The following is a 21972-nucleotide window of genomic DNA, read 5'->3' as shown; positions in this document are numbered from 1 at the left end:
CCTCGGAAGGGGCTCCCTCTCGGGGATGGGAAGGGGGACTGAACAGAGAAGTGTGTGGGAGCAGCCGGAAGCCTCTTGCGCTCTTACCTTTTCCCTCCCCTTCTCCTGGGTTCCTTCTGGGGAGGAAAGACGTGCTGGGTCGGGACCTCGGCAGGAAAATGTGTGAGTGTGTGGATGTGTGTGTCTGGGAGTGACGGGTTTCTGGAAAAGACGCTAAAGTAGGTGAACCCCAGAGCCCCAGTGACCCAGTCCATCTAGGACGCCCCTCAACCCCCATTACCTCCATTAAGGGAATCAGCGGAGAAAAAGAACCAGGTGGAAGGGCGGAGTTAACTCTTTAGTTCTCAAAGGTTTGTAGGTAGTGGAGGGAGAGCGTTTGGGTGGCTGGAGAGAAAAGAGGAATGTAACTGTGTGTGTGTGTGTGTGTGTTGTGTTGAGAAGGGTTGTTAAAATGGGGTTTGAGGTGGGGGTGAGAAATAGTGTTGGAAATGACCAGCGGAGGAGCTAGTTTGGGGGCACTTGACCGCTGGGCATCTGGTCCCGACCGCTGTGGAATCAGTCTGCCCTCTACTGGTCAGCAGGCGTCATTGACGGTTTGTGCCACCAACCTCTCCAACCCGCGCCTAGGCCAGGACCCAAGGTCAGTAAACCTGTTCTGTTCAAACAGTTTCAGGGCACCTAGTACGCATTAAGCACCGGCTAGGTGCCGAGGGCAAAAAGAGAAATATATATATGCAGTCTGTACCTCAAGAGCTCTATTTGGGATATACAGTCATAACGTAATGTCATTAATCACTACAATATAGAGATGGATAAATTAATAAGAGTTCCAGATGAAAAATATTCTGCCTGCCTTGGGACCAGGAAAAACTCAAAAGAGAAATAATTCAACAAAGATAGAAGGATGAGGAAGGTATTCTGTGTAGAAAGAGCACAAAACTGAAGTATGTTTCCTATATATAGAATTTTAGGAGAATTTTGAATATTTTTATGTTTGGAGTAAACAGTAGCCTAGGGACCACCTTCAGATGGCAGGCACGTTTTGCTTGGCTGGCATTTTCTCTTTATATATTTAATTTAATAGCCCAAACTTAAAATTCAGCAGATAGGCCTTGACAGGTGTGGCTCAGTTGGAGCGTCCTCCTGTGCACTGAAGGGTCACCAGGTTCAATTCTGGTCAGGGCACATACCTGGATTTTGGATTTGATCCCTGTCTGTGTTTCTCACACTGATGCTTCTCTCTTACTTTCTCTCCCTGTCCCTTCTTTAAAATAAAATAAAATAAAATAAAATAAAATAAAATAAAATAAAATAAAATATAAAACAATCAGCAGTTGGCACATGAGTATTTGGCATTCTGACTTGTTTTGAAATACTGGAGAGCTGATAACACAGGTCCTGCATCTATCCATAGTCAGTCAACTGGAACCAGCATCCATTACCTCCTTGAGATGTTTAGTTCATCTCAGTTCTTCCACCCTGTTCATCCTGGCATCACAGTAGGAGTTATTTTGTGTACATGTTGGAATGGCTGAGGAGGAGAGGCAAGAAAGGGCAGCAGAGGACAGCTTATGCAAGCTTTTGTGTGACAGGCATGTCTGTCCTTTAAGGGGAGCTCCAGAGGCCATAGAAGTGGATAGGAGATTAGGAGATTTTGTAAAAAAAAAAATTTAATTTATATGTTTTGATTGATTTTAGAGAGAGAGGAACATCGATGTGAGAGAGAAACATTGATGGGCTGCCTCCCACAGGCACCAACTGGGGATTGAATCCACAACCTGGGCATGTGCCCTGACTGGAATTCAACTGGCAACCTTTCTATGCACAAAGGAAGCTCAACCAATTGAGCCACACCAGCCAGGGTGATGATGATGATGATTTTATCCTCACCCAAGGATATTTTCGTTATTGATTTCTAGAGAGAGTGGAATGGAGAGAGAGAGAAACAGTTGGTTGCCTCCCATCTGTATCTGGACCAGGGCTAGGGATCAAACATGCAGCCAGGTATGTGCCCAAGACTCAAACCCAAGACTCTTCAGTGTGCAGGCTGGCGCTCTAACCACTAAACAACACTGGCCAGGGCCTATTTATTATACTTATTTATTTTTTCATCTTCACCCAAGGCCTTCTCTCCATTTATCTTCAGACAGAGTGGGAGGCAGAGAGAGGGAGAGAAAGGGGGAGAGAGAGAGAAACATGGATGTGAGAGGGACACATCAACTGGTTGCCTCCCAGGTGACCTGACCAGGGCCAGGGACTGAACTGCAATCTAGGTACGTTACCTTGGCTGGAATGGAACCTATGACTCATTGGTCCACTGGCCGATACTCCACCGCTGAGCCTAACCGGCCAGGGCATGATTTATTATTATTATTATTATATATTTTTTATTATCCTCACCCAAGGACTTTTGCATTTATCCTCAGATAGAGCGGGAGAGATAGGGAGGGAGAGAGGGAGGAAGAGAGTGAGAAAGACACACACACACATCCAGTAGTTGCCACCCACATGACCCCAACTGGGGCGGGGACAAACTGCAACAGAGGTATGTGCCCTTAGCGGAACCGAACCGGGGACTCTGGTCCGCCAGTCAGTGGTCTAACCGCTGAGCCCAACCGGCCAGGGCTTATTTTTTTTGATGTGTCAATTTTTTATTGATATGCAGCAAGCCACTTAAAATTTTATTTAAAAATTTTTGTAGAGTGCCCTGGTGGTTTTGCTCAGCGGTTAGAGCGTCAGCCCGCAGACCAGAGAGTCTTGGATTGGGTTCCCACTAAGGGCATGTACCTCCGTTGCAGTTTGTCCCCGCCCCAGTGGGGTCGTGTGGGTAGCAACCAATCAATCGATGTGTTTCTTTCTCTCTCTTCCTCCGGCTCTATCTGAAGATAAAAGAAAAAAAAAATTTTAGAGAATGTGGAAAGTTTCCTTGATGAAATGTTAGCCTGCATGTACACTACTAGGCAACCTGTTGGAGAGATCACAGAATAGAAAGCTCATAGACAATATAAAATTGCTTGAAGGATATAGCTTATCAAATCTTAAAATTCCTTCAACATTTTTACTAGAGAGATTTAAAAAGCTTTATTGAGGTATACTTGATACACTGTAAACTACATATTTAAAGTATAAAATTTGATACGTTTGGACATATGTATATACCCATGAAACCATCACTGCAATATCTAGGTAATAAACATATCACTTTCAAAAGCTCCCTTGTGCCTTTTTAAAAAAAAATCCTCACCCAAGGATATGATTGCTTATTTTTTAATTAGAGAGAGAGAGAGAGAGAAAGAGTGAGAAAGAGAGTGAGAGAGAGAGAGAGAGAGAGAGAGAGAGAGAAACATTGATTGGTTACCTCTTCACCAGAGATTGAACCCAAAACCTAGTTTGTGCCCTAACTAGGAATCAAACCCGTGATCCTTCAGTGCATGGGAGGATGCTCCAACCAATTGAGCCACACCAGCCAGGGCCCCTGTGTCTTTGTGTGTGTGTGTGTATGTGTTAAGAACACTAACATGAGCTCTACCCTCTTAAAGTTTTAAATGCATAAATTGACTATAGGGAGATGTTTTGTAAGTAGAATTCATTGGTCTTCAGGAAGAGAAGACAATGTACAAATAACTGAAGTCTAGGTGACATTGACCCATTCGTTGAGAATGGACAATGCTCTAACCATTGAGCAAAATCGCCCAGAGCCTAGAAATCTAATTTAATAATTCAGCTCCTCCATCAATAAATTTGTCTAATGTCCAACCTGAAGACAAGTAAAAACGTTGGATGAAATACTTTTAAAAATCAAGAACTAGTACAATGGTGATGAATTATTGGTGTTAGAGCATGAAAGAACAGGAAAACAGAGTTGAGACCAGCAATAGGACTGTTTTACCCTGGGGTCATTTGCTGATCCAGAATTGGTGGAAGAAAATAGGCTGTGTATGGTCAATGAGACAAAAATTAGACTTGAAGCCCTGGCTGGTTGCTCAGTGGTTAGAGCATCGGCCCAGGGACCAATGAGTCGCGAGTTCAATTCCAGCCACGGTCATGTACCTCGGTTGTGGTTCATCCCTGGCCCTGGTCGGGGTCATGCAAGAGGCAATTAGTTGATGTGTCCCTCTCACGTAGATGTTTCTCCCTATCTCTTTCTTTCTCTCCCTCTCACTCTGAAGATAAATAGAAAAATATCCTCGGGTGAGGATTAAAAAAAATTGGAATCCAAATGTCAGTGAGAATCCTGGTAAACCACCTTCCTTTTTTGGGTTAGGATCCTGAAAGGCTGCACTCCTAGGGAAAAGTAGGGTAAACCAGAAGTAGAAAATCCAGAACTCAAAATATTCAAAAACCAAAATTAAGAACCAATTTATGGGCATAACAGCAAATTAGACTTGACTGAGATAGAATAAATGATTAGAAAGAAAGAACAGAAGAAAGCGCTGGCTGGATAGCTCAATTGGTTAGAGTGCCTTCCTCTTATGCCAAGGTTGTGGCAGGTTGTGGGTTCAGCCACTGGGTAAGGCACATAAAAGAAATCAGCAAATGAATGCATAAATAAATGGAACAAGAAATCGATGTCTCTCTCTCTCTCTTCCCCTTTCTCTCTAAAATCAATGAAGAAGGAAAATTAGTCAACAATAAAAATAAAGTTAAAAAATGGTAAATCTAAATGACCACTAATTTAATTAATAAGCATCAGTGTCTTGTGGGATTGAAAATATATAGAGAATTGAATTCTATGCACATATACACCTACACCTACCCAAGAGAAGTGAATGCATCTGACCACAAGAATCTTGTACAAAAATGTTCACAGCAATTTTATTTATAATGGCCCCAAACTCGAAATAACCCAAGTGTGTTTGCCTATGTCTCAGCTGGTTAGAGGTCCTGAATTCATCAAAAAGAAGAAAGGACAAACTGTGGTATAATTATTCAATGGAATGCTACTCATAAATAAAAAGGGACAAATTGCTGATAAATGCAAAAACATGGCAGAATCTTGAAACTTGCCAAGCAAAAGAAAGTAGGCAAAATAAATAAATAAATAAATACATACATACAGTGTGAGTCCATTTATACGAAATTCAAGAACAGACAAAACTAATCTCTGAGTTCCGCCAGTGTGGTTCAGTGGCTGACCCCTGCACCAGGAGGTCGACGGTTCGATTCCCCGTCCTCACACATGCCGGGGTTGTGGGCCAGAGCTGCAGGAGGCGGCCAATTAATGTTCTCTCATGGATATTTCTCTCTCTCTCTCTCCCTCTTACTTCCTCTCTCAAAAATCAATAAAGGAAACACACAAACACACACTTACATAAATTAATCTATGAGAATAGAAATAAAATTAGAGATTACCTCTAGGGGCAGGGCAAAGGGGTATGAGTGAACTTTCTGAGGTGATAAAAAATGTCTTAATCTTAATCTGGGTGTTGGTTATATAGACGGAGTATATTACTCAAAAATAATCTTGCTGTGGGCTTAAAATCTGTGCATTTTGTTGTAATACATCATATATCAATAGAATATTTAAAGTAATTACACAACAGTAGTAGCATATAATTTCGGAAGGAGTGATGGTAGTTAACGGAATTAAACTATTCTTGCATTTTTTCACGAGAAGTGTAAAAGTATTACGTAAAATTAGACCTTGCTAAATCAAGGATGCATGTTGTAATTTTTAGGGAAAATAAGAGAAAAACAATGCGTAACTTTCGATTAATAAAGGTGGGGAAGGAATAATAAACATTAATCAGTGCAAAAGAAGGCAAGCAGGGGAGAAAAAGTATTACAGGAGGGACAAAGCACATAGTAATTTAATGTAAATGCAAATACAGCATATCCGTAAATGTGGCTGGTGAAACCTCACGTAAGGGTGAAATCCGCCAGCTCGTAGAGTGAGGAAAGAGAAATGGGGGAAACTGGGGAACGGGTCCTTCTCTCCTTGCTACTTCCCTTGCCCTCTTTCTCTTTCCAAAGCTGCCTCAGTTTCCCTTCTAGTCCCTCACCATCACCGCTTTCTGATTCAATAAATACACTTCTTCCTTTTCTCAAAGCCGCTTCTTCTGCGTGGTGTTCATTGTTGCCTGAAGTCTCTTCCTATTCCCCCATTTCACTTGCTGGTGGCCAAACCAGCTTCTAAAGGTTGGGGGAAGAAAAAGTAGAGAGATGGCATTAATTTTTACTGAAAAAATTAAGAGTAAATGTTCTGTTCTAGGGGGAAAACAAAAAATAAAAGTGAAGCTGATAGCAGAGGATGGTTTCGATCCATCGACCTCTGGGTTATGGGCCCAGCACGCTTCCGCTGCGCCACTCTGCTATTGCTGGTAAAGCCCTTTCATCACTCCTATAGAAAGGTTTCTGAATGGTGGCTGTTCTGATTTTTTTTACACAGCGCCATCTAATGTCTGGTAAAAAAAACACACCACCAATTTCATTACTGTCTGATATATTCTTATTGGCTAGTTCCTGACAGAGCAGGGATTTTTTTTATTGGTTCACAAGCCTGATTTCTATGGGAAACCAATAGGCATAAGCGGAGGAGTAAGGCGGGAGCCAATCGCACCGGAGTTTGTTGGGATACGCCTGCGGCCACCTCTCTGGTTTTCGGCTCCGCAGAGGAGAGGGGCGGTTGGTGTGGCTTCCATTGTTCGGGGTTTCGGACGCCATGAGGTAAGGGCACTGAGATGCTCTGGAAAGGTTTGGGGTATTCGGCTGAAGACTTGGGGAAGATGGGCCGGACGGAGTCAGAGGACCTTAAAGAACCATGGGTCTGGGCTAGTGGGGGAGATCGGAGGCCGTGAAGGCGGGGAAACCTGGGCCTGGGATGGCGGGTTCAACTCGGTTTCTGAGGGGTTAAGGGGGGCGGCGTATTCAGGTCCCAGGAGGAACACCCCTCGTGCCCCCATTCAAGCCTAAGAAGATTTGATCGTGCCTCATTCATCCTCCAAGTGCTTGACCAGATATGCCTGATAAGTGTTTTACTACGTTAATGAATAAATGAGCAATCGCTTTACCCCCCGAAGTGTTAAGAGTTGGCATGTCCGAGGGATTATGGGGGATTTCTGGTAGGTGTTCAGTGTTTGAGACCCGTCAGTATTTGGTGTGGGTTGCGATTAAATTATGCAGAACCGGGAGGTCATGGGGTGAGGCTGGGCTTTTGGAATGGGGAGAAGTGTAAGTGGGAATGGGGATTCGTGATTTCCAAAGGAACGTTCAGAGCGATGGAAGTAGGCAGAGTTGAAATGATAGGGTCAGTATGGTGGAGAGATATCTTTAACAATGTCTATTTATATATATTTCTAGGGGTGACAGAGGCCGAGGTCGTGGCGGGCGATTTGGTTCCAGGGGAGGCCCAGGAGGAGGGTAAGTGCCAGTTATTAGCTTCTCTGCACTGGTTTGTTTCCATTTCAGTTATCCAAATAGAGTTTGGACTGGACTAATGTTACATGATTTTGTGAGATCCAGCTGTGTTTTAGAAACCACATGCTCTCCTGCCAAATGAGTTTGGCCCCGTTATGCTAGGTCACTTGATTTCTGTGATTAATAATTTGGGTTGTTTCTCTTGTTTTAGGTTCAGGCCCTTTGTGCCACATATCCCATTTGATTTCTATTTGGTGAGTACCGTGGAGCCTGACCACTTTTCACTTGTAGTTTCTTGGAGCCCAGCATCACCCTGTTAAAATGGTGTTTAGGCCCTGCTGGTGTGGCTCAGGGTTGAGTCGATTCAGTTCAGGGCACATGCCCAGGTTGTGGGCCAAATCCCCAGTTGGGGGGCATGCAGGAGGCGCCAATCAATGTTCTCTCTCATTGATGTTTCTCTTTCCCTCTCCCTTCCTCTCTCTAAAATCAATAAAGAAAAAAAAAATTAAAAATGGTGGTTGCAGTAGGAAAAGGGATTAGTGAAGAGTTGGGGTTTTGAATCAGCTGTGTTTTGCTTTACATACAAAAACAGTATAAGCAGGGTGAGTAAGCTAATTCCTTGGCTACTGTTGGCAGTAACATGATTGTATTCATTGTTCTGAATAGTTAATTGTATCACTGGCCTATTTGTTAATGTAAAGGTAGTGAGAGCTTAAATTATGGCTGTTTCTTCCAAATTGTATCCTTGTTTGAACATCTTAAGGGGTAAAAAGAAGTGTTGTAAAATTTTCTGTTTTCAATTTTTTCTGTTGTAGCAACAGAAAAAACATTCTCCCCTGTATATTGTGTTTGATAAATAAGTAGTTGTTTATTTCTGGTTTAGTGTGAAATGGCTTTCCCCCGAGTCAAACCAGCACCTGATGAAACTTCCTTCAGTGAGGCCTTGCTGAAGAGGAATCAGGACCTTGCTCCTAATTCTGCTGAACAGGTATACTCTTTTGGCTTTCTTCCTGTGATTTCTCTAAGAAATCCAGAGAAGTGAATAACTACTGGTGAGGTTACTGTTATCAGGTTACTTCACAAGATTATATTAGTCACATACATACACACATGCCCATACATGGGGGTATGTGCCAAGACCCCCACTGAATGCCTGAAACTGTGGACAGTACTGAACCTTACATATACTTACTGTCTTTTTTCTTGTATGTACATACCTGTGGTAAAGTTCAATTTATAAATTAGACACCGTATGAGCTTAACAGCAATAACTATAACTTATAAAGTAGAACAATTATAACATTATACTATAAGAAAAGTTATGTGAATGTCTCTCAAAAGCTTACTGTACTGTACTTACTCTTGTGATAATGTAAGATGACACAGTGCCTGCATGATGAAATGAAGTGAGTTGAATGACATAGGCACTATGACATAGCCTTAGGCTACTTATTGTAAAGGTTACTTGAACACAAGCACTATGACACCTCGACAGTTGTTCTGATAACGAGAGGGCTATGGGCAAGTATTGTATACAGAGTGGATATACTGGACAAAGGGATGATTCATGTCCTGAGGGGGATGGTGCAAAATTTAAAACATATGAATTGTTTATTTCTGTGATTTTCCATGTAATATTTTCTGACTGCAATTGACTGTAGGTAATGGGAACCATGGAAAGCAAAACTGTAGCAAAGAGGGGACTACTCTAGTTGTTCTCTTTATTTCTCACTGTGAGTGGAGGAAGAGTGCCAGATTACACCTATGTTCATATTTTTATTGGGAGACCTATCTTTGAGATAAAAAAGTTGTTTTCTTCTGGCATATTCAAGACCAGACAGGTCAGAGTGTTTTCAAAGCACTATGTCGGTATTGATTCAGCTTGAATGGAAGGGACTAGGGGAAAATATTCAAACTGAGTAGTTGCTTATAATTTTTCACCTTATGTTGTTTTTGGCTCTTGCTGTTTTTCAGGCTTCTATCCTTTCACTGGTGACAAAAATAAACAATGTGATTGACAATTTGATTGTGGCTCCAGGGACATTTGAAGTGGTGAGTTTTTGATGATTTAGTCCTAGAAAAGGGCAGCTTTAGTAGTGTGGAAATTGCATTGGCTCCTGTTTCTTAATTCTTCCATTACCTATTATCCAAAGCCAAGCCTAAAATGGGAAAGTATAGTGGAATTCCTTTGTGGTACTGATTTTGGGGACAAGACTTGTATCATTGTTATCAGCTAGCCATGATGTATCAGGCTTTTCATGTAATTTTTTGGGATATGATTTGACTGCTGCAACTTCCAAATCCGGGTAAGAAGAAGCTGTGTTCTAAGCAAGCTCTGAGAGGAACTAGGCAATCTTTTCACTTTTTTTTGTTTTGTTTTGTTTGAAATCCTTTTTCCAATAGCAAATTGAAGAAGTCCGACAGGTTGGGTCATATAAAAAGGGAACGATGACTACAGGACACAATGTGGCTGACCTGGTGGTAATCCTAAAGATTCTGCCAACATGTGAGTGTACCTCTTTCTGGCCTTGGAAACAGAACATAGCAGTTGGATTTGAGGCATAGGGATTTTTAAAAAATATGTTTTACTGATTTTTTAGAGAGAGAGAGGAAGGGAGAGAGATAGAAACATGGATGTGATAGAGACACATGGATCGGCTGCCTCCTGCATGCTCCCTAGTGATCGAGCCTACAACCTGGGCATGTGCCATGACTGGTAATCCAACCACGAATCCAACCAGGACCTCTCAGTCCATGGGACGACCCTCATTCCACTGAGCCACACTGGCCATGCTGGCACTGGGATCTTTAAAATCCAAATTTCTTGTGAGAAAGGCAGTTTGGAAGACAAATCGGAAAATTTATTTATTTGTAAAAGTTCTTAGTTTATTAATCTTCTCATGAAAAATCTGTATAATCACCACAGATTAAAGTCACTGCAGAATCTACTTCTGTTGTCCAGTCTCCAGCTCACTTTTGTCAGCACCAACATTGGCCTTTGCAGCCCCTCTTTCTTTTATTTTAAAAATATTTTTCCTTTATTATTATTTTTTTCAGTATGTGTTTATTGATTTTAGAGAGGGAGAAAGAAACATCGATTGGCTGCTTCCTGCAGGCCCTCTAGTAGGGATCAAGCCCGCAGTCTGGGCATGTGCCTCAGTTTGTAATTGGACCAGACTTCTGGGTGCACGGGACGGCATTCAACCAACTGAGCCACACCACGCAGGATCTCTCTTACTTTCTTCATTCTGTTCTTGCATTCCTTGCCCTGTTTTCTTGAGGTCTTCTTGTCTAGACTATGTCTTCCAAGTCTATGTTTGGGTTCATTTTTCTTTGAGTAGTTCAAGGAATCATATAAATCATGCCAAAGCCAGTTGTCTTGTCACCACCAAAGTGGGTTCTGAATCCAAACACAAAGATGACATCTGGTGTAGTCTTATACATTTTGGCTAGTTTTTCCCAAATTTCTGTCTTGGATACTGTTGTCTTCCCAGGATAAAGGATGTTAATGACCACTTGTTTCTGCTGAAATAGTCTGTAGGTAATGAACTTCCTGGTCCGGATAGTTAGTGTGTTGTTCATGATGGCAGCAGATCTTCAAGCAGCCAGGGAGGGAAAAAGTGGAAAATTAATATTTTAATTGTGTGGGGGTAATAAGGGACAAACTCAGGAGTGTGTCTGAAAGAATATATGCCAGTTACTGTAAGGAAGTGTTTCTCAACTAGGGGTGATTTTTGTCTCCCAGGGGACATTTGACAGTGTCTAGAGACGTTTTGGGCTACTGGCATCAAGGGAGTAGAGGCCAGGAATGGACTCTACCCCTCACCTCCCAAAGAATTACAGCCCAAAATGGCATTAGTGCATGTGGACATAGAAGATGTCCTGTGCCTTGAGTCTCTCTGTCCAGGCATTAGCTTCTCTTTGTAAAAATGTTTTTTCTATTGCTTGCCCTTGATCCAGCCTTGAACATGGGGCAGAAATCATAGTGCAGAGTAGATAATTATAATGTTCATTAATTCCTTTTCTCTCCTTCTAGTGGAAGCTGTTGCTGCCCTAGGGAACAAAGTTGTGGAAAGCCTCAGAGAACAGGAAACTTTTGAAGGTTTGTTGCTGAACACATATTTATTTAGTGGTCATAGGAACCAGGTCTGTAATTCTAAGTACAGAGTTAACCAAATCTGGTCAGGCTAGAAGAAGAGTGAATGCAGTTTTATGTTGGAGAACTTTTGGTGGGATCTTCAGTGTTCAAAATGCTATTGATCTCCTTTTCTTTTTTTCCTTAATTATATTGACATGATCTTTACTTTTATTTATTTAAAAAAAATTTTTTTTCTTTATTGATATTAGAGAGAGAGGGGATGAGATAGAAACATAGATGAGAGAGAACATCAGTTGACTGCTTCCTGCATGTCCCCCACTGGGGATCAGCCCACAACCTGGGCATGTGCCCTGATTGGGAATTGAACCAGTGACTTCTTGATTCATAGATTGACGCTCAACCACTGAGTCACACCAGCTAGGTGACGTGATCTTTTAAAACTGTTTTCTAAATCTTCATTCTGGAGTCTTGCTGCTTTTGAAAACCTGTATTAGTCCCTGACCATAGACTTACCTTTGGTTACCTAATGGAAATGTGCAAGTTAGAGCTTTTGAATTTTTTCTTTTCTTTCAGTTTTGACCATGCTGACCAATGAAACTGGCTTTGAGATCAGTTCTTCTGATGCTACAGTGAAGATTCTCATTACAACAGTACCACCCAATCTCCGAAAACTGGATCCAGAACTCCATTGTTAGTCTTTTTTCTCCATTGCTGGGAGGAAATTCAAAACATGGTATTCTGGGACCTAAGTTTACTCCCAAACTTGGCTACCTCCATCTGTAAGTTGGAGACAGGTTTACCAACTTGTTAGTGCCATTGTCAAAGACAGGATGGCCAGAAAAACAGTTTGAGGACAAAGAACTGAGGAAATATTTATGGATGTGGAGTTAGGCCTTTGGAGAAAGTCTTGGATCTTGTATGCTTCTAGATTTGGTCGAGGGGAAAAGTAGAGTTTGGGAGAAGTGATTTGCTGATATAAGGAACACTGAGTGGGTTATTGATTTATTTAAATCCTCACCTGAGGATATGTTTAATTGACTTTTAGAAACAGAGAGAAACATTGATTGGTTGCTTCTCATACGTGCCCCAACCAGGGATTGAACCTACAACCTAGGTAGGTGCCCTGACAGGAATTGAACCTGCAGCCTTTTGGTGCATGGGACGATGCTCCAATCAGCTGAGCCACCCGACCTGGGCAAACATGGAGTGTTTAAGAATTACGTTGTCCTGTCCACCATCCAAGTTACTGACCTATGGCAGTGGATTGAATTGCTTGCTTAATAATAGGAATGTTTCATCTTGGCCTGTCATGCTTCTAGTGGATATCAAGGTGTTGCAGAGTGCCTTAGCAGCCATCCGACATGCCCGCTGGTTTGAAGAAAATGCTTCTCAGTCCACGTGAGTTCCTCCCTCACTTTGAGCTAAGATAACCTAACCCTTCTAACTATAGCACAGGGTGCCCCTGTACTTCCTCTGATAGAACTTTTTTGCTCCAGCCTTCTGTCTGGATTTTGAATTTTGCCTTAAACAAATTTAAGTGGAGAAAAAGAAAAGAATGTGTAGTTCTGGATATAGCTTCAGGCGTGGAAGTACATGATCATATTACGTTTAATCCCTGGTTCCCTCTTACCTTCAGAGTTAAAGTTCTCATCAGACTTCTGAAGGACCTGAGGATTCGTTTTCCTGGCTTTGAGCCCCTCACACCCTGGATCCTTGACCTACTTGTAAGTAAAGAAGGGCAATTGGGAGCTCCTAATCATCCCTATTTAACAGTAGTTACTCTGACATCTACCAGAATCTGAAATTTGGTGAAGCTTTAAAAAATCTCATTGGTGGACAAGTAATTAAATAAAGATTCGGTGTTTATTACTTTATTTGGTTTTTAGAGTATTAAATTAGTAGTTATTACTACTCCCTTTGTCTTTTTTATTACTGCTGTCATTTCATTAATGCGATAATGAAGAGAACCTATTAAATGATCAGTCACTTCAGAATTGCTTCCGAACGTGAAGTTTGACAAGGCCTTAATAACCAGTTTTCCTCATGATAGCTTAAGGTCTTAGTTTGAAGACAGATTGCTATTTTTATGGCACACCTCCAGATTTATTATTTTCCAGGGGCACTATGCTGTGATGAACAACCCCACCAGGCAGCCTTTGGCCCTAAATGTGGCATACAGGTATAACATACTTCTCTGGGTTTGGGACCGGATGTAAACTGTCTTGTATGCTCTTCTAATACCTCCTGTGTTTCAGGCGATGCTTGCAGATTCTGGCTGCAGGACTGTTCCTGCCAGGGTCAATGGGTATCACAGACCCCTGTGAGAGCGGCAACTTCAGAGTACACACAGTCATGACTCTGGAACAGCAGGTATTGGGACAGCTCTGAAATGGTCTGTTGTGCACCCCTCAAATACTCCTGGGTCAGAAAGCAACGGGAATGTGATCTTTAGAGATAAGGGATTTGGGGGTTCTCACATACTTTGGTCTGGAAAGCTGTCTTCATCTGTATTTTCATAGAATGTTAGTCAAATAAGGTATTTCCATTCTCTTTGCTTATTTATCCTCACTTTGCTCTCTTTCAGGACATGGTTTGCTACACAGCTCAGACTCTGGTTCGAATCCTCTCACATGGTGGCTTTAGGAAGATCCTTGGCCAGGAGGGTGATGCCAGTTGTGAGTGACCACTGGGTCAGAGGTTTTTGAGGGTCTTTTATGGTCTACAAAGAAGATCTGTACTACTTAGATGTCTTTAGTATTTCTGTGTAGATCATGGGTTTTAAGTTGGCTACTTGTCTGTAATCACTTTTTTCTCTTCTAGATCTTGCTTCTGAAATATCTACCTGGGATGGAGTGATAGTGACACCTTCAGAAAAGGCTTATGAGAAGCCACCAGAGAAGAAGGAAGGAGAGGAAGAGGAGGAGAATACAGAAGAACCACCTCAAGGAGAGGAGGAGGAAAGCATGGAGACTCAGGAGTGACCTTCCCTTCTCTTCACCCTTTCTTAACCGAGGGGAAGATTAGAGCCTAAGCTAACTACTACTGCTCTGTATATGGTGGCATTTCTGAGGGATAAGGGAAGACAGGAAAATAAAAATAAACTCTATGGAAGGAAGCATCATCCCACTGAGTTCTTATATTGACTTAGTAGCCAGAGTCTCCCATCTATAGTGAAGCAGGATACCAATTTCATAATACTGTAGAGTCCCCAGCTCCTGGAAACTTCTCAACCAGTACTTTGTCGTTGAAATGTTGTCAACTGTTCATGCCTAGAAATTTTTTTTTCTAAGAAAAATGATTAAAGTACTTCCTAGTAGGGCTCTTGGTCTTGTTTTTCCTTGGTCTCTGGCCACCATTTTTGCTTCCTACCCTCTTCATTGAAACTGCTACTTGAGTCTTTTCACTGTGAACACTAGATCACAATTTGAAGCTGTATTTGAATTAGGGTACAAAAATTCTTAGAACCTTTCTGTATACCAGAGTAAACTAGAATACTGTTTAAGCGTTTAATGAAGTAAATTATTCTAGCAAGACTGGTACTGCATTCAAGCCAGTGAGATCCACAAAAGGGTAGATGGGTCAGTCACATTTTTGCCTGCCCTCTCAAAATCCTCAGTATAAACAGGAAAATAAGAAGTCACAGGTCGACGACATGCCACCTAGGCCCCAACAACCAGGCATATAACAGGAAGCCCCTTCCTGGTTAACTAGGTTTGAAAGTAGAGGTAGGCCTAGAGTATGTACCTTAAAAAAAAAAGCAGCCCTGGCTGGGTTTGCTCAGTGGTTAGAGCATCAGTCCTCAGACCAGAGTCTCAGGTTCGTTTCCCAGTCAAGGGCACGTACCTCAGTTGCAGGTTTGATCCCTGGCCCCAGTTGGGGTCATGCAGGAGGCAACCAATTGATGTCATTGATATTTCTCTGTCTCCCTCCCACTCTACCTAAAACTCAGTGGAAAAGTATCATTACGTAGGATTAACAAGAAATACAATGTAGAAGTCTCAGCTCATTCTGGGAAGAAAGCAAGAGCTGGAATAAATCCTTTGGGATTCTGAGTTCTGCTGAACCTAGGTTTCTTTGGACCCCCACATAAGAGGGTAAGGTATTTTTTAAATATGTTTTTGATTTTTTTAGAGAGGAAGGGAGAAGGAGAGAGAAACATCAGTTGCCTCCTGTATGCACCTAACTGAGAAACTGGCAACCTTTTGGTGCCTAGGACAACACTCAACCAACTGAGCCACACCAGTCAGGGCTGGGTAGAACTTAAGTGCTTTGAACACAATCCATAGGACTGCCTTCATGTCCCAAGGTTTACAGGGTGTCCTGGAGGAAATGAGGCAGCTGGAAAATAGTACTTGTGCTATTCTGAAGCCCATCTTCTATCCTGTTACTTGCTTGGGGAGCCAGGGGGGTAAACTCCTGAATCCAGCATTGCCCTCCTTCGGACTGTTTCCTTGGCAACACTGTGGTTTAGCCGCCTCAGCCGTTCCTGCAAAACAAGATTTGGAATCTTAATAACTGCTCTGTGAAAGGTTTTAGAGCTTACTGTCACTCAGGTGCTGGAAAATATCTTTGGCTTGCTCCATCTCAATTTAAGTCTAAGGTATACAAGAATGTAAATGACAGCAACTGGGTGTTGAGAATAAACAGTTCTAGTATGACAGGCACTAATTTAATTGACAAATCCCTTTACCCAAAGACTTGAAAAATTATGACTTTCATTGTGTTGGAGTCATTGAGACATCCCTTGAAAACAGGAGATATACCCTGAGAACTTAGAAAGCAGAGCAAAGAATCACTGTTGGTAGGAAATTCTTTTACCTGGGCGTTCTGTAGAATATTGTTGACCAAGACAACTCGTCGCCGGGCATTCAGAAGCTTCTTCACATAGGGGTCGAGATCCAAGGCCACTTTCTGATCCTCATTGATACGGCACAATTCTGTGGGTGGGTAAGGTGCAACCAATACCTACTGGGCTCATTTCTTGTTCTTGGACGAAGTAGACTAGTAAATAACATGGGAAACACTCTTGCATCCACCCATATGAGCCACAGTCACTAGAAACTTAAATACGTCACAGCATTGCTGTGCTCCAAGGAAGTGACAGAAACCCGGCCCAGAGGACAGCAAAGCAAGGTTCTGAAAGTGAGCTGGGGGATCCGGATACATAGGGAAGCATACTCACCAGTAGCTAGGTTGTCAATTTGTTCCCGCAGCTCTACCTGGCTCTCTCTGCAAAGAAGTACAAGGCCTCCAGGGTCAATCAATGGAACTCAAGAAACCTGATCCTCTACGTGTTTCGCAAATGCTGAGGAAGGCAGCCTCACGTCCCCCGTCGCCCCCCACCCTGGGGCCATTCTGCCCTGCCTCCAGTTTCCCAAATTTATTCTTAGCCCCATCAGAACCCTGGAAGGAATCCATCTTGGCTCCGCCCTTCTTGGAGCCGCTCCTACAAAGCCAAACGGAGAGGCCCCGCCCCAACTTTCCCTCTCGGGCACCTGACTGCATGGACGTGAGAATCGAGCTGCTGCACAGCCGGCCGCAGAAACTCGAGGAGCCCCTCGGCGAAGAGGTCGCGGCCTGCAGGCCCCGCCACCGGGGTCCCTGCCCCGGACACAGCAGCGGAACCAGCCCCCGCCATCATGAATTACCCTTACTCCCGGAACCTGGCGCGAGGGCCGCCGGGAACTGAAGTGCGCCGCAAGGGGGCGCTGGGGAATGCCGGTCCCTCTCAGCCTGGGGGTTTCTGGGAAAGGGAGTCTCTGGAGCCGGCCGGGCGGGGGAGAAAGTGTGAGAGAGATAGAAACACTGGTGTGAGAGAGAAACACGCGCGGGCTGCCTCCTCGCGCCCCCCGCCCCGCACTGCGGACCCAGCCCGCAACCTCGGGCCTGAGCCTTGACCAGGCATCGAACTGGTCCTTCTCGGTCCATGGGCCGACGCTCAGTCCACCCACCACGCAGGGTGGGCGAGTTGTAGTTCTTTATAGACATTGAAGGGGTAGATTTTTTAAAATCTCCAGACTTTAGGAGCTCTGGGAAGGAATACTTTTTTTGGGGGGTGGAGTGGGGGTAGGTACTTTTTATTTTCTCTAAAGGTGAAAAATAAATTCTTATATACCTAGTTATCCATAGCCTTCCTATGCTAATTTATGAGAAAACCAGATGACATTCATAGTATAGTTTTATGTTCCTAAATTTACAAGTGTATTTTTTTTCTTTTTTTTTAATCCTCACCTGAGGATTTTTTTGTTTGTTTGTTTGTTTATAAATATCTTCAGATAGAGTGGGAGGGAGAGAGAAACAGAAAGGGAGAGAGAGAGAGCCCTGGCAGTTAGAGCGTGGGCCTGCGGACCAGTGAGTCCAAAGGTTCGATTCTGGTCAAGGGCAGGTTCCTTGGTTGTATTTGTCCCCGCCTGGTCGGGTGGTGCGGGAAGCAACCAGTAGATGTGGCTCTATCATGTCGATGTTTCTGTCTCTCTGTCTCTCCCTCCCTCCCACTCTATCTGATAATAAGTAGAAAAATATCCTCAGATGAATAAAAAAGAAAGGGAGAGAGAGAAAAACATAGATGTGAGAGAGACACATGGACCGGTTGCCTCCCGCATGACCCCGACCAGGTTCGGAAACCAATGGAAACTGAGTTATGTGCCCTTGGCTGGAATTGAACCATGACTTATTGGTCCGAAGGCTGATGCTGAGCGGCTGAGCCAAACTGCATAAGTGAAACAATAAAGTGTTTCTCTCTCTCAAATCAATAAAAAAAAGAAAAATTTTAACTTGCACATGGTTTCCATATTTTCATTTTTCTTTCTTCCAAAAGATCCAGAAAGTTTACATCTCTTGTTGATTTTTCAACAAGAGGCACAGCCCTCTGTCCCTTAAGCTCTATTGTGTTCCAGTGGCTCACAATTCTGTGGGCCATGGGGGAAGATGTGCCTGTAGAAATGCTCCTAGAGAGCAAAGGGGTCCATAGAGATAAATGGGCACCAGACTGTTCAGCCTTGAGCTTCATTCTCAGGAATAAAAGAGATGTTTAAAGCACTGTGGGAGAGTGCTAATCAGCAGCTGTAAACCTGAGAACCCAAATGTGATAACTGTTAAAGCCTTGTACACTTTTTGTTTATTGTGTTTGTCTCCCATTTCCCTGTATCTTTCTCTTTAGTGATTAGAGGTAAAACTCTCATGAGAGGCTGGGGACTTATTTTGGAAGAAAGCAGTAAGGAAGCGCGTATCTAGGGCAACTGCAGCCTGCTTCAGTCAGGCCTTCAGAAGAGGAAGCCCAGGAGGTAGAGAGAGTGGTGATACCGTTGAAGAGGAAAGGAAAAGGGACCAAGTCCTTTAGGCCTGGGAGAGAACAGGGCTGGCCGGGCTGAGAAAGGAAGTTAATGGCCCAGTATCTAGACACAAAGCACCTGCATTAGGCCACAGTCCTTTCTTTCAGGTACTTCTTTGAAGTAGGGTTGCCAGATTTAGAAAACAGAACAAAAACTCTGGGGCAGAAGGTAAATTTTAATTTTAGATAAACAACAAGTAATTTTTTAGTATAAGTATTTTATCTCTGGTAATCTTACTTCAAAGGCTGGTTCTCTGAGGAAAATAACTTTATGCTTTCTTTTCCACTCCTTATCACCTTAGGTTAGCTCTTATCTCTCAGGAAGGCATTGCAACAGCCTCCTGACTGATGGTGCCTCTAGTGTTTCTACTCTCCAGGTCATTCTGCATTCTAAAATACCAGTCAGATGAAAGGGACTTTTAGAATCCTTCTTTCCTTGGTTCCTTGGACACCTCTGTGAGGAAGACTGGGTAAAGGTCTTACAGAAACTCCGAAGTTTGATAACAGGTTGAAGGCCAGTGCTGGTTCAATTATTCATTCTCTAAACATCAAATTCCAGGCATCATGACACAAGGTATTCAGCACAAAATCCCCTCCTCCTGGCTTGCACCCCTATCACATTGTAGTGGCCTTCTGATTGATCCTTGGCTCTTCCACAGAGGCTGAAGGAGAGGTAGGTCCTACGAACTCCCCTTCTTCTGTCTCCTATCTCTTCACCCCCTGGGTAGTGTTTAGGTTGACTTGCCCCTCCTTGCTGGGGACTTTAAGGTGGGTCCTGGGGTCGGTACTTGAGGAAATGTAGGAACAGCTGTTCTGGCTCAAGCAGTACAGCTACACAGTACCCTCTGCCTGGCAGGTTAGCTGCACCCTACACCCAATGTGGGCCCTGGATGGGGCAGAGGGGGTGGTCAGGGTTATCTTAGGGCCCTTCTTGTGGTAGTGGTGATAGTGGGCACAGAATGGTATCTGGTGATGGCTTTAACTGGGGAGGGAGACCTGAGAGTTAGACTTGTTAGGTCCGTAAGGGACAAATATTTCTTGGCCCACCCTGCTTTCTGGGAGGTCAGAACTTTGGGGAGCTCTATCAAGCTTCAGTGGAAGAAATGAAGGGGGAAGCAGTTGTGGTGGGAGTGACGAAGGGGTAGTGCTGTCAGGAGGCCTGAGATTCCAGCTGTTTTATCAACTGATGCTCCTGGAGAGCTGCCATCCCACCTCCCCCATGGGTGAGCACTCTGGTCAGACCAATATCAGGTCAGACTCTAGGACTCTTGCTTATCACAAAGGAGTCAGAGGATGAGGGTGGGGTCCTGGCACTGGCAGCACCTGAAAGTGTAAGGTGGCTGAGGAGGCCTGTCTTCTTCTTTTATCTTACTTATCTAGCTTTCCTCCATCTCCTCTCTTCTCTATTTGCTGACCTGGCTTTCCCCCTGAAATGAAATTCCTTTTGAAGGTATGCTTTTGGTTAAAATCCAAATGGCGGGGTGCCAATGGGGTAAAAAGGTAAAATATCTGTAACAAAAAAATAAAAAAAAAATTCATAAAAAAAAAAAAAAAAAAAGAGTAAAAAGCCTCTACAACTGCCCCCTCCCCAACACCAACAAAAAAATAAGTAAAAAATAAAGACATTTTTAAAAAAGTCTTGGTTGTTTATATTTTGGTTAAATAAACTTTCTTGATTTAAAAAAAAAAAAAAAAAAAAATCCAAATGGCAAAGCTTTAGGAATTTTGGGAGCCCTCTTTTCACCCAAGACTCTTACAGATAGCTTTTTCACTGTGTGTGTCTCCCACACTTGTGTCTTTGGTTTTCTGGACCCAATTCCAATGTGTATGTGTGTGTTCCCCCACACCTCTATTAAAGAGCAAAACTCAGCCCTGGCTGGTTTGGCTCAGCAACTAGAGCTCTGGCCTGTGGACTGAAGGGTCTCAGGTTCGATTTCCGGTCAAAGGCACATACCTGGGTTGCAGGTTCAATCCCCTGCCCCGGTCGGGGTCATGAGGGAGGCAACCAATCATGTCTCTCTCATACCGACGTTTCTCTCTCTCTCTCTTCCTCCCTCCGTCCCTTCCACTCTAAAAATTGACTGAGTCCGGTTAGTGTGGCTCATTGGTTGAGTGTCGACCCATGTACCAAAAGGTCGCCGGTTCGATTCCCAGTCACGGCACATGCCCAGGTTGTTGGCTCAATCACCAGTGGGGGGCATGCTGGAGGTGACCAATTGATGTTCTCTCTCATCGATGTTTCTATCTCTCCCTTCCTCTCTATCTAAAATCAATAGAGGAGCCCTGGCCAGTTTGGCTCAGCGGTTAGAGCATCAGCCTGCGGTCCAGAGAGACCCGGGTTCGGTTCCCGCTAAGGGCGCATGCCTCGGTTGCAGTTTGTCCCGACCCTAGTTGGTCGTGTGGGTGGCAGCCACTCGATGTGTCCCTTTCACGTCGATGTTTCTCTCTCTCTCTCCTCCTCCCTCCCACTCTATCTGAACAATAAAATGGAAAAATGTCCTTGGGTGAGGATAAAGAAAAAAATAAAAATAAAAATAAATAAAAATAAAATAAAATAAAATCAATAGAGGAAAAAAATAAAAAAATTGATGGAAAAATATCCTCGAGTGAGGATTAACAACAACAACAACAAAAGAGCAAAACTCAGCCCTGGTCAAGTAGCTCAGTTGTTGTCCTGATACACCAAAGTTAGGGGTTCAGTCCCTGGTCAGGGCACACACACAAAAATCAACCAATGAATGCATAAATAAGTGGATCAACAAATTGATGTTTCTCTCTCTTTTAAATCAATTAAAACACACACACACACACACACACACACACACACAGCCTGGGCAGTGTGGCTCGGTTGGGTGTCATCCCATGCACCAAAAAAAGGTTGTCAGTTCGATTGTGCCATCAGGGCTCATGCCCAGGTTGTGGGTTTGATCACCAGTAGGGGACATGCAGGAGGCAGTCAATAGATGTTTCCTTCTCACATCAGTGTTCCTCTCTCTCTCTCTTTAAAAGTCAATAAAAAATCTAAAAGAAAAAAAAGATGGGATCTTGGACCCATCAGCTATAAAATAAAATGCGGCTCCTATAAAATAAATAAATAAATAAATAAATAAATAAAAAAAAAATCAATAAAAATAAAGAAAGAGGACTCTAGCCCTACAAGGTAAGAAGCCCATGAAGGCTGCTGCCA

The 21972-nt window shown here is 43.3% G+C and overlaps 2 protein-coding genes and 1 non-coding gene across 3 annotated transcripts; 1 reads left to right on the top strand and 2 right to left on the bottom strand.

The window, feature by feature from the left end:
* Positions 1 to 6241: 6241 nt before the first annotated feature.
* On the bottom strand, positions 6242 to 6313 carry TRNAM-CAU. The gene has a single exon. It is a non-coding gene; the product is annotated as a tRNA-Met (tRNA).
* A 281-nt stretch (positions 6314 to 6594) lies between these two features.
* On the top strand, positions 6595 to 14776 carry ILF2 (interleukin enhancer binding factor 2). Its single transcript, XM_036273063.1, has 14 exons — positions 6595 to 6666; positions 7300 to 7359; positions 7568 to 7610; positions 8240 to 8344; positions 9331 to 9408; positions 9760 to 9862; positions 11393 to 11458; positions 12029 to 12145; positions 12775 to 12853; positions 13092 to 13179; positions 13573 to 13634; positions 13711 to 13825; positions 14040 to 14130; positions 14276 to 14776. Exons 1-14 carry the CDS (start codon positions 6662 to 6664, stop codon positions 14434 to 14436), a joined length of 1173 nt encoding a protein of 390 aa, XP_036128956.1. The 5' UTR covers positions 6595 to 6661; the 3' UTR covers positions 14437 to 14776.
* A 546-nt stretch (positions 14777 to 15322) lies between these two features.
* SNAPIN (SNAP associated protein) lies at positions 15323 to 17116 on the bottom strand. The gene is made up of 4 exons (XM_036272992.1): positions 16951 to 17116; positions 16638 to 16684; positions 16274 to 16392; positions 15323 to 15941 (listed from the first exon to the last, which is right to left on the bottom strand). Exons 1-4 carry the CDS (start codon positions 17094 to 17096, stop codon positions 15840 to 15842), a joined length of 414 nt encoding a protein of 137 aa, XP_036128885.1. The 5' UTR covers positions 17097 to 17116; the 3' UTR covers positions 15323 to 15839.
* Between the last annotated feature and the right edge of the window lie 4856 nt (positions 17117 to 21972).

This window comes from Molossus molossus, unplaced genomic scaffold (genome assembly GCF_014108415.1).
Source record: "Molossus molossus isolate mMolMol1 unplaced genomic scaffold, mMolMol1.p scaffold_m16_p_20, whole genome shotgun sequence".
Taxonomy (NCBI): Eukaryota; Metazoa; Chordata; class Mammalia; order Chiroptera; family Molossidae; genus Molossus; species Molossus molossus.
This window is presented reverse-complemented; position numbering and strand designations above follow the sequence as displayed.

Excerpts from the sequence above, each read along its gene's own strand:
- ILF2 (XM_036273063.1), top strand. Across the intron at positions 7,360-7,567 it reads AGGGGAGGCCCAGGAGGAGG|GTTCAGGCCCTTTGTGCCAC; the intron begins GTAAGTGCCAGT and ends CTCTTGTTTTAG. Across the intron at positions 9,409-9,759 it reads CTCCAGGGACATTTGAAGTG|CAAATTGAAGAAGTCCGACA; the intron begins GTGAGTTTTTGA and ends TTTTTCCAATAG.
- SNAPIN (XM_036272992.1), bottom strand. The coding sequence starts at position 17,096 with ATGATGGCGGGGGCTGGTTCCGCTGCTGTGTCCGGGGCAGGGACCCCG. Across the intron at positions 16,685-16,950 it reads TCTCACGTCCATGCAGTCAG|AGAGAGCCAGGTAGAGCTGC; the intron begins GTGCCCGAGAGG and ends ACTTCTTTGCAG. Across the intron at positions 15,942-16,273 it reads ATATTCTACAGAACGCCCAG|GAACGGCTGAGGCGGCTAAA; the intron begins GTAAAAGAATTT and ends CTTGTTTTGCAG.